This window comes from Caloenas nicobarica, chromosome 1 (genome assembly GCF_036013445.1).
Source record: "Caloenas nicobarica isolate bCalNic1 chromosome 1, bCalNic1.hap1, whole genome shotgun sequence".
Lineage (NCBI taxonomy): Eukaryota > Metazoa > Chordata > Aves > Columbiformes > Columbidae > Caloenas > Caloenas nicobarica.
In genome coordinates this window covers 215,755,171-215,772,471 of record NC_088245.1, presented here as the reverse complement: position 1 = coordinate 215,772,471, position 17,301 = coordinate 215,755,171, and the positions used below count along the sequence as shown (strand labels likewise).

At 63.7% G+C, this 17,301-nt stretch overlaps 1 protein-coding gene across 1 annotated transcript; it reads left to right on the top strand.

The window, feature by feature from the left end:
- Positions 1–1,045: 1,045 nt before the first annotated feature.
- LOC135995671 (sodium-dependent proline transporter-like) lies at positions 1,046–17,057 on the top strand. The gene is made up of 17 exons (XM_065647203.1): positions 1,046–1,111; positions 5,437–5,644; positions 9,891–10,022; positions 10,159–10,307; positions 10,472–10,521; positions 10,726–10,864; positions 10,943–11,077; positions 11,155–11,258; positions 11,420–11,544; positions 12,032–12,144; positions 12,482–12,616; positions 12,992–13,091; positions 14,057–14,175; positions 14,435–14,608; positions 15,578–15,718; positions 15,912–16,028; positions 16,527–17,057. Exons 1-17 carry the CDS (start codon positions 1,046–1,048, stop codon positions 17,055–17,057), a joined length of 2,538 nt encoding a protein of 845 aa, XP_065503275.1.
- Positions 17,058–17,301: the final 244 nt, after the last annotated feature.

Here is a 17,301-nt window from a genome sequence, read left to right as displayed (position 1 = left end):
GAGGGCGGTGGCAGTCTGTCTGCCAGAAAACCTGCACCGCTCTTTCTGCTCCTGATTTGGCTGCCTGGCTTTCATAGAATCATCGAATCATGTTGGTTGGAAAAGCCCCTCAAGATCACTGAGTCCAACCGTAACCCACTCCCGGCACTGCCCCATGTCCTGAGAACCTCATGTCCGTCTGTCCAACCCCTCCAGGGATGGTGACTCCAGCACTGCCCTGGGCAGCCTGTTCCAATGCCCCACAGCCCTTTGGGGAAGAAATTGTTCCCCACATCCAACCTCAGCCTCCCCTGGCGCAACTTGAGGCCGTTTCCTCTTGTTCCCAGCAAAGGGGCCAGGAGAGCGCAGACATTAAATGGGAAAACAGAGTGACAATAAGGGGTGTTTCGGAGGACATGGCCATCACAGAAAACCTGGAAAGGGCGATGGAGCTGTTCCCAAAGCTGCTCCTTCCACCTGGGCGCTGCTCAGCTCGGGGGGGACAGCGGACCCCTCCATGTCCCTTTGTACCACCCTCCCCTTCCTCATCTCCCTCTTCCTCGTGCCTTCATCCCTGCTGTTCTGCAGCACTGGATGGGAACCCAGCACCCTTGTCTGCCCCTTACACGGCTCTGTAGCAGGATGGGGACCGGACGCCTCGGCAGTGCCGCAGCCCCGGTGTCCCGGTGCCCGTCCGGTGGGGGCCGCGGCTGGGGCAGGCACGGGGCTCAGCCATGGGTGTCATGGGAGCCCAGCACAGAACCACATCCCAGCGGAGGGCTTGGTGCTGAGAGGGGCCACCCCAGCGCACACCCTGCGCCGAGCAGCGGCTCCCGCCTCACCCGTGTCCCCAGAACTCCTGCTGCGCGGGGACCGACACCTCCGCTCCCTCCTGGCTGCAAAAGCAGGTGGGATCAGCAGTTTGCCGTGGGCTGTGGGCTCTGGGGGTCTCATGGGGACCCCAGGGCAGCTGATCCCGCACCCTGGGTCCAGGTTTGGCCGGGGCGGAGCTGCACCTGGCGCAGGTGAGCGCGTGTGCCCGTCCCTCCCTCCCGCCGAGCAGGAAATGCCGTGCACCGGGCACCTCGACACGCCGGGGCCCCCGGCCCCCGCCACGCCACCGGAGCCCACGGTAGGAGCGGGGACCCGAGGGGACGTGTTTGCCCTGCCCTGCACTGCCCCAGCCGCAGGAGCCCCCGGTGCTGGGGATGCCCTGGTGCTGGGGAGCCCCCGGTGCAGGTCACCGCCACAGCCCCGTTGCGGCTGGTCCTGCTGGGACCCCCGCAGTGAGCCCCAGTTGTGGTGGGAGCAGCACTGGGATGTCTGGATCCCACCAGGGCTTCCACAGCACATTGTCCATTGGGCACCCACGTGCCGAGGTGACAGCCAGACTTGGAGGCTCAGCCCGGCGTGGTTCCTCCTGCCGTCCCACCACTGCGGGGTTTTCTCCACCTCTGACACCCCCTTGTAGTTTGCTCCGTGGCTGTGGTTTGGTGGAGCTGCCAGGATTTCTCAGGGTGCACAAAGCAGCCAGAGCGCGGTGTCCGCTTGGGCATGGGATGGGTCTCCCACCCGCCCGGGGGGCTCTGGGAAGGCTGTGCCTGGTCACATCAGGTCCTGTACAGGGAAAGCAGGGGGGCTGATGCTTTTCAGAGGTCAAAACATCTCTGTGAAGGGCAGAGGGACCCACCGCTCACCCGACGGCTTGTGCCGCAGGTCGCTGGGGGGCAGTGGGGTGGCCAGGGGCATGTTCCCCTGGGGGACAGGGAGTGTGGGAAGCCAAAGCGGGGTCACAGCTCCCAGGTAACCCCAGTGTGGGGCACACGAATTGTGGAGAGATGGGGCTGCCCCTGCCATCTGGCCCAGGGGGGCTGTCGTCCTGCTGAGGTGCAGGATGTGGGGACACAGGGCAGGGTCACAGTGACAGTGCTGGGTGCTCTGGGGTGACACTGGCTGGGTTGGAGCCCTCGTGTCCCGCTGTGGCACGTCCCCGTGAGGAGCACGGAGACAGTGGCGAGGCCGAAGGCTGCCCAGCATCGCTCTTCCTCAGCCACATCCTCCCTTTCCTTCCCCAGACCGCCGGGCACGTTTGGCAGCGTTTGGGGTGGGGGCAGCAGGTCCTGCTGAGGCAGACAGGCTTGTCGGGGAATTTCCCTCCCCTGCTGCCATGCCTGTAAAGCCTGATTGGAAATGGGTGGGGTGATAACGGCATTAATTGCCCTGTGCTGGGATGTTGTGGGTGTGTGAGCAAAGCAGCCCCATGGGAGGAGGGCAAGAGTAGTGTTCTGGGCCAGGACACTTGTCCTGGAAACTCTGGCTCGTCCTGTGGCAGCTTTCCTGTTCTCTCTGGGGTTGTTTTAACTCCTGTCCATCCTCACTGGCCTTCCCAGGGAAGGCGCTGCATGTGTCCATACTTAAAAGGGACCCATAAGAAAGATGGGGACAGACTTTTGAGCAGGGCCTGTTGCCATAGGACAAGGGGTGATGGTTTTAAACTAAAGGAGGGAGATTCAGGCCGGACATGAGGAAGAAATTGTTGCCCCTGAGGGTGGTGAGAGCCTGGCCCAGGTTCCCAGAGAGGTGGTGGCTGAACCATCCCTGGAGACATCCCAGGCCAGGCTGGACGGGGCTCTGAGCAACCTGAGCTGGTGCAGATGTCCCTGCTCATGGCAGGGGGGCACTGGGGGGCTGGGAAGGTCCTTCAACCCAAACTATTCCGTGATTTATCACCTCCTGTGCTCAAAGCAGCAGGGAGGTGGGTGGTCTGGCCCCTTGTATGCAGTTATTGTACAACCACCTTTCCATTGCTCTGGGCAATGGGGGACGAGGACACTGGCAGGGGAAGCCCAGGAGGTGTGGGGACAGCCGGTGCTGCTGGGGCACAGGGCACCACTATCACAGCTCGGTGGGATCAGCAGGACTCGCCGGGTCGCGTCTGTCCCCGCCGTTCCTGAGCTGGCTCCTGCGAACACCCCAGGCAGCTCTGCCCTGTTGTCACAGCCGGGTCTGGGAGGACAGGCAGCTGTGACACTGTGCCAGAGGCCAGGAGTGTCCCCTCGGCCGATGGCACCGTTAACCTGCACCTCGGTTCAGCACCCACGGGTAACCGGGAGCTGACACGGTGGGTCAGTCTCACCCTGGTTTGACAGGGGTCAAACCCGATCCCCTCAGATCAGATGCTGGGGGGAGCTGCACCCGGGGACTTTGCACAAGCGCAGACATCTCCGTGTCCCACGGCTGCGTGTGGCCAAGGTGCTGTCACCTCTGAACAGCCCCAAAATGCCGATGTCTGGGGGACCCTGGCCTTGGCCGAGCCTGGCACAAGGCACATCTCCTGCGAGCGGCTCTGCTGCCCGCGGCGCCGGGACAAAGCGATGAGGATGGGGAATGTGCTGGGTTTCAGGGTTTCTGCAGCTTCTGGAGACCGCAGAGGTGCAGGAGCATCCCTCCTGGTTTGGCCGGGGTTTGCAGATTTGCAGATTGCTCTCCCGGTGACCCATGCTGTTGTTGAGGGAGGGGTGGTGTTTGAGGAAAAGGATGCCCTGCAGGACGAGTAAACACTGGATCAGCCCCCTCAAACCTGGGGAGAGACACTGCAGCACAGAGGCATTTTTAAATTAATTCAAAACTGGAGCCTTTTCTAAAATAAACCCTCAGGCTGCAGTGGGAGCAAAGCCTGGGCTGGCGTTGCGCCTGAGCTCAGGTCTGAGCTCCACAGCCCCGTCTGGCTTTGTGGTCTGTGAATCACAAGGCTGGTTCATCGCTGAGCCACGTTCCGCCGCCCCGAGCGGTGCTGCTCCCACAGCTGGGGAAACTGAGTCACGGCAGCGCGGGGCTCGCTGGAGGCAGGACTGGGATGAGCCACGTGCGGGGCTGGGCTCAGAACAAACGTTTGCATCTCTTGTGACACCGATACTGAAAGAAACTCCTCATGCAACAACACTCCAAGGACCGTCCCGCTGTGAGAGCTTCTGGCCAGGGCTGTGGCCTTGCAGGTCCCCGCGGTGCTGGTGGCCGTGCCTGGGAGCAGAGCAGCTGCCCTGCGGCCTCTCGTTGGCAGGGCCTGTTGCGACAGGACAAGGGGTGATGGTTAAACTAAAGGAGGCAGATTCAGGCTGGACATGAGGAAGAAATTGTTGCCCTGAGGGTGGTGAGAGCCTGGCCCAGGTTCCCAGAGAGGTGGTGGCTGAACCATCCCTGGAGACATCCCAGGCCAGGCTGGACGGGGCTCTGAGCAACCTGAGCTGGTGCAGATGTCCCTGCCCATGGCAGGGGGGGCACTGGGGGGCTGGGAAGGGCCCTCCAACCCAAACCATCCTGCGATTCTATGATTCTCTGAGCCCTTGGCCCCCACTGAATAATAACAAATGAGGCACAATGTCCCTGTTCCGTCTGTCCCCACTGTGCACATCCCCCTTCAGCAGAGATGACCCCGTGTCAGGGTGCAGGGGCTGGGGCTGGTGAGAGGTATGAGCCCCCCTGCCCTGCTGGTCCCCACCTTTAATGGTCCCCATGGTCCACATGGCACCCGGTGTCCCCTCACCAGGCCTGGCACGGTGTGAGCCGATGGCTCCAGCCCTTGCTCACGCGTCCCCTGGCTGTGCAGGTGGGCAAGACCCTGGTGAAGGTGGGAGCTGGACGTCACCCCCCTGGCCTCGGAGACACTGGGCAGGAGGGGTTTGATGAGCACACCACTGTCTGCAACTGCCTGAAAGGAGCTGGGAGCCAGGGGGGGTCGGGCTCTGCTCCCCGGGAACAAGCACCGGGACCAGAGGAAACGGCCTCAAGTTGCGCCAGGGGAGGTTGAGGTTGGATGTGGGGAACAATTTCTTCCCCAAAGGGCTGTGGGGCATTGGAACAGGCTGCCCAGGGCAGTGCTGGAGTCACCATCCCTGGAGGGGTTGGACAGACGGACATGAGGTTCTCAGGACATGGGGCAGTGCCAGGGCTGGGGGAATGGTTGGACTCGATGATCTTGAGGGTCAATTCCAAACAAAATGATTCTATGATCTGGTGATTCTATAAGCAGTGGGGAGCACCCCTGTACCCATCTCATCTTCTCCACACTGGGCTGGGTGCTGGGATGCTGCTCCAGACAGTCCCTGTGTGTAGACAGTCCTGGGGTGCACAACAGAGCAGAGACGAAAACCCGTCCTGGCTGGTGACCTCCACACCATGGGGGATCTGCTGGGTGAAACCTGCCCAGAGTGCTGGGGTTGGGGTCTGCCCGACCCGCGCCGGGTGCTGCTGCAGGCTGGGGAGGGACACGGAGCTCCGGACCAGCCCACACTCAGGCCACCATGGGCTCCCCTGGCCAGGTTTCAGGAAGACCCCAAAACTGCTTGGAGAACCCGACGGTTTTTCATAGCGAGCTCGCCTTGCCCAGCCCTGCCGAGGAGCTGTGTGGGGTTTGCAGCCTCTCACCAGCCCGTCCTGACGCTTTGCTCCCCTCTGCAGGTCAACATCTTCCAGATGGAGGGTCCCACCACCAACCCCACCAACCAGCGCTGTCCGGGACCCCCGCCCCAGCCCGAGACCCCGGCCCCCAGCCCACCCCGGGAGACCTGGGCTGGCAAATACGAGTTCCTGCTGTCCTGCCTGGGCTACTGCGTGGGGCTGGGCAACGTCTGGCGCTTCCCCTACCTGTGCTACCGCAACGGAGGAGGTGGGTCCACAAGGGGGGCACACGCATCCTTTCCCTTCCCCTTCCCCTTCCCCTACCCCTTGCCCTTCCCCTTCCCCTTCCCTTTCTCTTTCCCTTTCCTTCTCCTTTCCCTTTCTTTTTCCCTTTCCCTCCCTTTCCTTCTCCGGGATGGAGAGCAGGGGGATGGGGAGCGACAGCGGGACGGTGCAGGGGACAGAAAACATGGGGATTTCAGGGGTTTGGGGGCTTGTGTTGCCCACCTGGGTCTTGTGTAGCACCTCGAACCCTGGGGGCAGTTCTGGGCCCCTCACACCAAGAAAGGCCTTGAGGTGCTGGAGCGAGTTGAGAGAAGGGAACGGAGCTGGTGAGGGGCTGGAGCACAAGTGTGATGGGAGCGGCTGAGGGAGCTGGGGGTTCAGCTGGAGAACAGGAGCTGAGGGGAGACCTTCTGATCTCTGACCTGCCTGAAAGGAGCTTGGAGCCAGGGGGGGTCGGGCTCTGCTCCCCAGGAACAAGCGCCAGGACCAGAGGAAACGGCCTCAAGTTGCGCCAGGGGAGGTTGAGGTTGGATGTGGGGAACAATTTCTTCCCCAAAGGGCTGTGGGGCATTGGAACAGGCTGCCCAGGGCAGTGCTGGAGTCACCATCCCTGGAGGGGTTGGACAGACGGACATGAGGTTCTCAGGACATGGGGCAGTGCCAGGGCTGGGTAACGGTTGGACTCCATGATCTTGATGGTCAATTTCAAACAAAATGATTCTATGGACACCAGCACTTTAATCCTGCTGTGAGGACGCTTTAGGAGTTCACAGCATGTCCCCATGTCTCTGCCGGGGAAGTTCTGCTGCTGCTGGGGCTGCCCCGTGTAACCCAAGGATGCACCTGCCTCGGGAGCGAGCCCTGCAGCACCGTCCTGGCTGGTTTGGGCTAAAAAAGAGCTGCGCCAGGCAGAGCCCCCCTGCGCAGCATCTCTGCCCCCGCCAAGAAGCAGGGCTTGGCCAGAAAGACGGTGACCCCCAGCAGCTCTGCCAGCCCCTGCGCAGCTGGGACCACTGGGTGCTGTGCAGCTGTGGGCTTTGTGCATCGCGCATCCGTGAAAAATCCAATTCGGCTGGGCAGGAGTGCCCGGGATGTCGGCCAAGCGGGGGCAATGACCTGCCGCAGTTCTGGGACAGGACAAAGTGCAGGCGGCTCCGCACGTCCCAGTGCCTGGTGACAACAGCCCAGGGTGCAGCGCCCTGTCCTGGGGCTGTGGGATGGGAAAGTCCCCCCAGGGGTCGTTCCTGAGCCCCTCTCTGCTCCTGCTGCCCTGGTGTTGTCTCCTCTTGCACCCACCTGGAGGGACCACCTGGAATCACAGAATGGTTTGTGTTGAAGGACCTTCCCAGCCCCCCAGTGCCCCCCTGCCATGAGCAGGGACATCTGCACCAGCTCAGGTTGCTCAGAGCCCCGTCCAGCCTGGCCTGGGATGTCTCCAGGGATGCTTCAGCCACCACCTCTCTGGGAACCTGGGACAGGCTCTTACCACCCCCAGGGCAACGATTCCTTCCTCACGTCCGTCCTGTCCCCTCTGACTGGCCCTGCCAGCTGTGCTGTGCCCTGACCCCCATTTCCTTGCCCTCTGGCATCTCCCCTCACCAGGAATCGCCGCCACCTGCCCCGGCTGCTGCCCCAGGCTGCCCGGTGCTCCATGGGCCCCAGCCACCCCAGCCCCACAGCCTGCCTTCCCTGGAGCCGTCTGAAGGGTTTTATTGCACCGGTTCTCTACATTCCCTCCGGTCTGCTCAGTTAAACTGGTGATCTCTCCTTTGCCCCATGGCTGCTCCTTAAATCCCTGTAACTAAACTGATTTGCTAATGGGCTGCGCGACACGTTTGGGGCATGGCCTGGTGCCTGGTGTGCTCGTGTGGTGGCAGCAGCACCTGAGCGTGGGACCCAGGGCTGTGGGACCCCGACCAGTGCTCCACAGTCCCCCGAAACTGTGCCACACGCCCAGCTGTCCCCAACCCCACAGCGTCCTGCTGAGCTGGTACCAGCAGAGGTGTCTTAGAATCACAGAGTCATTTTGGTTGGAAAAGCCCCTCAAGCTCATGGAGTCCAACCGTTACCCACCCCGGCACTGCCCCATGTCCTGAGAACCTCATGTCCGTCTGTCCAGCCCCTCCAGGGATGGTGACTCCAGCACTGCCCTGGGCAGCCTGTTCCAATGCCCCACAGCCCTTTGGGGAAGAAATTGTTCCCCACATCCAACCTCAGCCTCCCCTGGTGCAACTTGAGGCCGTTTCCTCTGGTCCTGGCGCTTGTTCCGGGGAGCAGAGCCCGACCCCCCCGGCTCCAACCTTGTTTCGGTAGTTCCGGAGCTGAGCCAGGGCTGGGCTGTGCTGAGCTTTGCCCCCGGCCTCGCCGCAGGAATTTGGCCCTCGGGACAGGGTTCGCTGCGGCGCGATGGGGCGGCCGAGCCCGCACTGGGGCTGGGGCGGCCGCGGATCCTCCCGGGGAAGCGTCTCCTCCGTCCCACAGCGTGCACGGCCGGAGCTGGTGGTAGCACCAACGCTGGGGATGGGGACAAAGGGGACGGAGACGCAGCTGCTGCCGTGGGAGCTGGAGCAGCCGCCACCAGGTGCCCCGGGGACACGGGCTGTGCTGCGGCAGCCTTGCGAGTGCATCACCCCACAACGACCGGTGTGCTCGCCACTGGATGTCACTGCTGCCCGTGGTCACTCCCGGGCACCCATGGGGACAGGGACATGATCCCTGCCACCCTCTGGCAGCATCAGCCAGACTTTGGGCCAGCAAGAGAAATAGGGGTTCATGAGAGCTGCTGCCCCAGGCCTCCTGTCCAAAGGGATGGGGATGGGGGGAAAGGCAGCATGATGGGGTTTAATCCCAAAGCCGTGGAGCTGGGGCGGTTGGAGGTTTGTCCCCATGTGGCACTGTGCTCAGAAGACCCCTGCAGGGCCAGCGCCGGGGGACAAGTTGTCCCCGCAGCAAAGCAGCCTGAGCCATCGTGTCCCTGTGCCACAGGCAGAGCAGCGACGCCGCCCCGCCTCGGTCCCACAGCCCCGTCCCCAGGCCCCACAAACTTTGTCCCCGCTCACTCCAGCCTCCCCCAGCAGCCAAGCAGGAGTCCCCAATGTCCCCACCATGGTCCCCTCGTCCCCAGGCTGAGCCCCACAGCATACACAGATGTGGAGGCAACCTCCCCCCTGAGCGCTGCGCTAATGAGAGCCGAGCTAACGAGCAGCCGGCCCCGTGTCTGGTCTGCCGGCCAGGCTGCGGGTTTGGATCCGGCATCGCGGCTGGGAGCTGCTCCGCTGCGGGGAACGGCGATGGCTGAACCGGGGCTTTGCCACCGGGAGACGATGGGCTTGGGCTGCAGCCACTGCCAGCTGGGAAATGCTGGTTTCTCCCCTGGAAAATGTCCTTTTCCAGCACAAATTTTGCCTGGCTGAGGCTGAGAGGAGCAGGATTTCCTCTGCAGAGAAGGCAGTTGGTGAAGATGGAAGACAGCATATCATCAAACAGAACACTGGGATCTGCTACGGGCACGTCCCAGGGTCTGAGCATCCCGAGGCTCTGGGCATCTGGCAGCCCTGAGAATCCCTCTTCCCTCAGCATCCCTCATCCCTCAGCATCCCTCTTCCCTCAGCATCCCTCATCCCTCAGCATCCCTCTTCCCTCAGCATCCCTCATCCCTCAGCATCCCTCATCCCTCAGCATTGCTGCAGCACCCACGGTTGCACCCCAGTGCTGCTCCCACCACCCACCCCGGCCAGGGCCAGCGGGATGCCCCCAGCTCCCAGCTCAGTCCTCCGCTGTGGGTCTCATGAGGAACTCGTGAGGATGAGAGGAAAGGGCCTCAAGTTGCGCCAGGGGAGGTTGAGGTTGGATGTGGGGAACAATTTCTTCCCCAAAGGGCTGTGGGGCATTGGAACAGGCTGCCCAGGGCAGTGCTGGAGTCACCATCCCTGGAGGGGTTGGACAGACGGACATGAGGTTCTCAGGACATGGGGCAGTGGTGGACTTGGCAGTGGTGGCTTAATGGTTGGACCAGATGATCTTAAAGGTCTTTTCCAATCAAAACATTTCACTGATTCTGTGACTTGTTTGCTGGGGATGCCTCTGGGGTGGAGACCTTTCCCTGCTCCTCCATGTCCGGCCCAGACACGTGTCCCCACCGCAAGCCTGAACCACACGTGTCTGTCCCCTGGGGAGCCCAGCCTGGTGCCATCCGTCCTCCCGACCTGCTGCCCCTCTCCTTCTCCCAGGTGTCTTCCTCATCCCCTACTTCATCATGCTGCTGGGCACGGGGCTGCCACTCTTCCTCATGGAGCTGAGCCTGGGCCAGTATGGGGCCGCAGGGCCCATCACCGTCTGGAAGTGCTGCCCGCTCCTGAGAGGTGGGACCGGGGGCTCCTCTCCTTCCCACCCCACATCTGCCAGGACCCTGAGGTCCTGGGCAGGTCCCCACCGCCCCTCCACCCCCCCGGGCCCGCTGCCGGGGTCCGCGGGGTGCCACCCCCTCTCCCGGTGCAGGCGTTGGTGTCGCCATGCTGATCGTGTCCTCCCTGGTGTCCCTCTACTACAACGTCATCATCGCTTGGGCTTTCTACTACCTGGGCTCCTCCTTCCAGAGCCCCCTGCCCTGGTCCTGCGATGCTCCCAACAACAGGCACCTCTGCCAGGTCGGTGTCCCCGGGGTGGTGGCACCGTGGGGTCCGTGCCGGGGGGGCTGATGTGGGGCTGGACCGTGGGAGCGGTTTCTGCAGCAGAAGAGGAGGGTCTGGGGCCAGGAGGGACATTGGGGACGGTGGCGGTGACAGTGACCCGCTGGGGCCGTGTGTTGCAGAACGTGTCGGCGAGCGCCGACTGGGTCAGCGCCAGCGAGGTTTTCTGGAAGTGAGTCCCTGCGCGGCAGCATCGACGTGTGTCCCCCGGCTCGTGTCCCCTGCCCGTGTCTGGGGGTCACCTCCCCAGGTCCCCAGGGCTGACCCCCCCTCGGTGACACCGGGGGCTTTGTGAAGAGTGGAGGGGTGGGTGAGGACACCGCGGAGGTGACGAGGGCGCCTGGTGTCCCCGTCCCACCCACCCGTGTCCCCGCAGGGAGCGGGTGCTGGGGGTGACACACAGCTCCGGCCTGGGGGACCCCGGCCCCGTGCGCTGGCCCCTCGCCCTGTGCCTGCTGGCGGCCTGGACCCTCCTCTTCCTCTGCCTGCTGAAGGGCATCCGCAGCTCGGGCAAGGTGCGGGGGCATGGGGGCGCGGGGGCGCGGGGGCGCGGGGGCGGCAGAGCAGGGCTGAGCCAGCCGTGCGCCGCGCAGGTCGTGTACTTCACCGCCACCTTCCCCTACCTCGTCATCCTCATCCTCATCATCCGGGGGGCCACGCTGGACGGCTCCCTCGACGGCGTGCGCTTCTACCTGTCCTCGGACTGGAGCCGGCTGCAGAGCGCGCAGGTAACCCCCCGGGGGGCCCCGGGGGCAGCGACGCCCCCAGCCCCGCGTCCTGCAGCCCCCGGTCCGTCCTCTCCCAGGTGTGGAGCGATGCGGCCTCGCAGATCTTCTACTCCCTGGGCATTGGCTTCGGGGGGCTGCTCTCCATGGCCTCCTACAACAGGTTTGACAACAACGTCATCCGGTGAGCGCAGGGGACACATGGGACGTGTGGGACTTGGCGGGGCATAGGGGACTCGGGCTATTGGGGCACACATGGGAAGGGCCGAGCCCCACAGCCCATGGGGACGCCCCCATCTCCATCCTCACCTCGTGAGCGCGCGGCTGGGACCCCCTCCCTGGCAGGGACACCTTGATCATCACCATCGGGAACTGCTGCACCAGCTTCTTCGCCGGCTTCGCCATCTTCTCGGTGCTGGGGCACATGGCCTGGAGGAGACAGGTCCCCGTGGGCAGCGTCGTCGACTCAGGTGTGGGCTCGGGGCGGGGGGACCCGTGCTGTGCTGTGCCTGGGGACATCGCGGTGCCCTGTGCTGGGACAAGGACACGGGGCTGCAGTCAAGCTCACACCCAGCTGGGCTTGGCCCGTCTTATCATGACGTGTCCTTTCACATGTCCTACAACTGCCTGGAAGGAGGCTGTAGCGTGGAGGGTGTTGGTCTCTTCTCCCGAGTAGCAAGTGATAGGACCAGAGGAAACGGCCTCAAGTTGCGCCAGGGGAGGTTGAGGTTGGATGTGGGGAACAATTTCTTCCCCAAAGGGCTGTGGGGCATTGGAACAGGCTGCCCAGGGCAGTGCTGGAGTCACCATCCCTGGAGGGGTTGGACAGACGGACATGAGGTTCTCAGGACATGGGGCAGTGCCGGGGGTGGGGAACGGTTGGACTCAGTGATCTTGAGGGGCTTTTCCAACGAAAAGGACTCTGTGATTCGATGATTCCCTCCGTCTCCCGCGCAGGCCCCGGGCTGGCATTCGTGGCGTACCCTGAAGCCCTGTCCCTGCTGCCTGGCTCCCCGTTCTGGTCCATCCTCTTCTTCCTGATGCTGGTCACCCTGGGAGTGGACACTTTGGTGATTGTCACCTCGGGCAGCCCCATGTCCTGCCCTGTGCCTGGCCTTAGGGTGCCAGGTACCCCCCGTCTTGGGCGTGCAGCTGGCACAACGTGCCTGTGCCGGGAGGATGAGGATGGTGCTGGGGTCAGGGGTGCACAGCCCCACGTGTGTGGGTGCACCCAAGGACACGGGGCTGGGATGCAGCCGCGTCCCACCGGCACTGGGTTTGGGTTTCCCAGGTGTCCCAGGGATGGGGATGCCCGTGGGGACAGCGTCCTGCAAAGTCCCCTCTGTGAGGACCATCCCGAGGGAGGCAGGACTGGGACATCCCCCCACTGACATCCCTGTCTCACAGTTTGGGAACATCGAGGGCATCACCACGGCTGTCCTGGACGAGTTCCCCGCCCTGCGCAGCTGGAGGAGGAAGACGGCGCTGCTGGGTGTCCTCTGCATCTCCTTCTACCTGCTGGGGCTCCTGCTGGTCACCCAGGTAGGGGGTCCCCTGCGCCCAGCGGCACCCGGCACCCCTGGGGAGGTGACAGGTGGAGGACGGGGACCGGGACCAGCCCCCTCTGCCCTCCAGTCTGGAACAGGCTGCCCAGGGCAGTGCTGGAGTCACCATCCCTGGAAGGGTTGGACAGACGGACATGAGGTTCTCAGGACATGGGGCAGTGCTGGGGGTGGGTTATGGTTGGAGTCCATGATCTTGAGGGGCTTTTCCAACCAAAATGATTCTGTGATCCTTCAGCTGGGAGGACAGGGGGGCTGTTCCCAGGCCCCGGTGTTGATGTCACCCATGGCACCGGGGGTCCTGCACCCCCCGCTGCCCCGCGCCGCGCTCACCCCGTCCCTCCCCACCTTGCAGGGTGGCATCTTCTGGTTCACCCTCATTGACACCTACAGCACCGGCTTTGGGCTGATCGTCGTCGCCCTCTTCATGTGCCTGGGCATCGCCTTCTGCTACGGTGAGCGGGCGGGCGGCCCCGGGGGGTGCAGCCCCGGGGGACACGGGTTCCTGCCGCGCCGCCAAGGCTCAGCGTTCCGGGGCTCACGGCACACGGTGGTTTTGGTGGGGGCACGGGCAGCTGTGGGCAGCCTGGAGCTGGGGTGGGCAGGGGGTTACCCCGACCTGCTGCCCCCACGCAGCTCAGTCCCGTGAGGAGATGGTGCGATGTGGGTGTAGTTTTCCATGTGCCTGAGGGACGTGGTTTCCACCCACTGGAGCTTCTTTGTGCCGAGGAAAGGCTGAGAGAGCTGGGGCTGCTGAGCTGGAGGAGAGAAGCTGAGAGGGATCTGATCAATGGGATCAATATCTCAGGGTGGGTGTCAGAGGATGGAGCAGACTCTGTTCAGTGGTGCCCAACGCCAGGGTGAGGGGCAACGGGCACAGACTGGAACACAGGAGGGTCCATGTGAACATGAGGAGAAACTTCTTTGCTGGGAGGTGCCAGAGCCTGGACCAGGCTGCCCAGAGCGGCTGTGGAGTCTCCTTCTCTGAGACATTCAAACCTTCTGGACCGACCTGTGTGATCCGCTCTGTGACCCTGCGTGATCCGCTCTGTGACCCTGCGTGATCCGCTCTGGTGACCCTGCGTGATCCGCTCTGTGACCCTGTGTGATCCGCTCTGTGACCCTGTGTGATCCGCTCTGTGACCCTGCGTGATCTGCTCGGTGACCCTGCGTGATCCGCTCTGTGACCCTGCGTGATCCGCTCTGTGACCCTGCGTGATCCGCTCTGTGACCCTGCATGAGCAGCGCTGGGCTGGGGATCCACAGAGGGAACAACCAGCCTGGGACGCTGTGGTCGTGTGGATGATGTTCAGCACCCAGCACCGCCACTCTCGGCCCAGCTCAGCCCCCCGCGGGGTGTCTGGGTGCCCAGGAGCACCCGGCGGGGCCCCGGCCATGACCCTTCCCCTGGTTCCCACAGGCGTGGGCCAGTTCTGCCGGGACATCGTGGACATGATCTGCCGGTGCCCGCCCTGGTGCAGCCACATGCTGGGCTACTTCAAGCTGTGCTGGGCCTTCTTCACCCCGTGCCTGCTGCTGGTGAGCACCGGGCGCCCCTGGGGCTGGCGGGGAGGGGGACGGGCTCCGAAGGGCTCCTCTCCCCCCATCCCTCCCTCCCCTCTGGGCTGGGCAGCTCTTGCTGCGGGGTCGGACTCGGCTGCCCCCCTGAGCCCCCCTGGGGCTGCCGGGGGGAGTTCGGGGTGTCCCTGGGGGTCCCCACAGCGCCCATCTTGGCCAAAACCCCTGGGGCCAGGCGGTGCCGCAGCATCACATCACTCCTGCCTGCTCTGCCCGGCAGTTCACGCTCATCTACACCTTCCTGGACATGTACAGCAAACCCCTGCGCTACGGCTCCTACGAGTTCCCCGCCTGGGGCACCAGCCTGGGCATCTGCATGGGCGTCCTCACCTGCCTGCAGATCCCGCTCGGGGCCGCCCTGGCCCTGGGCCGCGAGTCGGGGACGCTGAGTGACGTGAGTGTGCGAGGGGACGGGGATGGGAATGGGGACAGGGATGGGACAGGGACGGGGATGGGGACAGAAATGGGGACAGGGACGGGGATGGGACAGGGACGGGGATGGGAATGGGGACGGGGATGGGACAGGGATAGGGATGGGGACAGGAATGGGACAGGGACAGGGATGGGACAGGGATAGGGATGGGGACAGGAATGGGACAGGGACAGGGATGGGACAGGGATAGGGATGGGGACAGGAATGGGACAGGGACAGGGATGGGACAGGGATAGGGATGGGGACAGGAATGGGGACAGGGACGGGGATGGGGACAGGAATGGGACAGGAATGGGGACAGGGATGGGAGAGGGATGAGGATGGGGACAGGAATGGGACAGGGACAGGGATGGGACAGGGATGGGGATGGGGACAGGAATGGGACAGGGACAGGGATGGGACAGGGACGGGGATGGGACAGGGACGGGGATGGGGACAGGAATGGGACAGGGACAGGGATGGGACAGGGACGGGGATGGGGACAGGGATGGGACAGGGATGGGGATGGGACAGGGATGGGGACAGGCATGGGACAGGGACGGAGACAGGGACGGGGACAGGGGTGGGACAGGGATGGGACAGGGATGGGGATGGGGACGGGGATGGGGACAGGGATGGGACAGGGATGGGACGGGGACAGGGATGGAGACAGGGATGGGACAGGGATGGGACAGGGATGGGGACAGGGATGGGACAGGGATGGGACAGGGATGGGAACAAGGCAGAGCAGGGGCTGCCCCAGTGCTGGGGACGGGGCAGGAGGGAGCAGTGACGGAGCAGGGGTGACGCTGACCCTTCCCCAGGAGAGACAAAGGGCCGGGGCGCGCGGTGGGGTCTGAGCCCCCCGGCATCCCCGCCCGCCGCTGCCCCATCCCGCGGTGACTCTGTGGCGTTTTGGGGCAGCCCCTGCTCACCCTCGCCCACCCGCAGCGCTTCCAGAAAGCCACCCAGCCCCTGAACTCCTGGAGAACGGCCACTGCCCGCGATGCGGCCGAGGACATCATCGACGTGCCGTTCACCATCACCCTGACCGGCAGCGACTTCACCGCGCCACCCCACGGCGGCACCGAGGCCTGATGCCAGCCCGGGACCACCCCACAGCCTGGTTCAGAGCCCCCTGGGAAAACAGGACCGGCTGGCGACGGGGACACCCGCCCGAGGGCTGCCTGCTGTGCTGGCATTGTCACCTGTCCCGGCGATGGTAACCACCCATACCCGTGCGTATTTTAGTTCTTTTTCCTGGAAACGTTCTGCCCTCTCCTAGGGGGACTCCGAGCAGGACCAGCTCCGGCCCTTCGCCCGCCGCCCGGCCGTTGTCACGTCCCGTTGGAGCGGTTTGGGGGCGGCCACGCGTGTCCCTGGCCCCGACCCAGCGCTGTGGGCAGGGGCTGGAGTTAATTCACCTGCTTCTAGGAGTCATCCCAGATCTGGATGCTGCTAACTCGCTCCAGACTTGCACGTGCTGCATCTCAGAAGTAACTTCTGGGTTGGAAAATCCAATTGCTCAGCTGTTGACAGTCATCCCAAGGAACACAGCAACACTCCTTGCTTAAAGTACTGGCAGCGTGCTGCTCCAGCTGTAACCCAAGAACCAGGGCAGCTAAAAGGTCGCCCAAAACAACCTTCCAGAAACAAAACCTTGAAGGACTAGTCTTGTCATTGCCAGTTACCAGAAACACTTACCTGGTGAAGATGATACAACCACTCCATAAATTATTTAGTTTTTAAACAAACAAAAACAAACAAAAAAACCAGGCCATCACACTAAACCTAAGCAGATGTATTTGCAAGCCTTGTCATGATAGATTGTTGCAACTGAGGTCTCATGGGTAATTAAAAACTTTAAATGTAGACTTGACTTCAACTGCGGCTTTTATAGTCACAGCCATCTACAAGATGTTGGGTGTCGGTGTCGCCGTGGCCACGGGATCCGCCCGCTGAGCCCGGGCTGGGCTCGGGCCCCCCGGGGGTGCTGGGGCCGCAGCTCCAGCGTGGCCGGTTCAAACCGCAGCCCTGGGCAGGGTCCCCCCTCGCCCGTCCCGTCCCGGGGAGCAGTTCGGTGCAGGCGGCTGTGGCCGGAGCAGCCCCGGGCCGGGTTTGCAGCCCCAAGCGGCTGCGGGTGCTCGATGCGTTCGCTGCTGCTGCTGCAATAAAGCTCCATTTCCAGAGCGACGTCGCTGTGCGCGGCTGGGACGTGCCCACGCATGCCGGTGCTGCGTGTGCCCACGCGGCGGGGTGCAGCACATGCGGAGACAGATCGGTGCCACCATCCCCGCGCTGCTGGATGTCGGGGTGTCCCTGGGGCTGCACCCATGGCCCCACTGACACCCTGAGCCCCGCGGGGCCGGGGAGATCCTGGGGGCCGGGGCTGCTGGGGCCGGGTGATCCTGTTCCAGACATCTCAGAGTAAGGGACTGAACTGATGGAAATCGAGAGAGCTGCTGGAGAGGGGCCAGAGGAGCCCCAGAAATGACCCGAGGCTGGAACAGCTCTGCTGGGAGGACAGGCTGAGAGAGCTGGGCTGTTCAGCTGGAGAAGAGAAGCTCCGGGGAGACCTTGGTGCGGCCTTTCCGGACTGAAAAGGGGCTGATGAGAAAGATGGGGACAGACTTTTGAGCAGGGCCTGTTGTGACAGGACAAGGGGTGATGGTTTG

Bases quoted from the DNA above. Each gene is read 5' to 3' on its own strand.
- LOC135995671 (XM_065647203.1), top strand. From the start codon at position 1,046: ATGCCGTGCACCGGGCACCTCGACACGCCGGGGCCCCCGGCCCCCGCC. The intron at 10,865-10,942 runs GTGCGGGGGCAT...TGCGCCGCGCAG, and splicing joins GCATCCGCAGCTCGGGCAAG to GTCGTGTACTTCACCGCCAC. The intron at 11,545-12,031 runs GTGTGGGCTCGG...TCTCCCGCGCAG, and splicing joins GGGCAGCGTCGTCGACTCAG to GCCCCGGGCTGGCATTCGTG.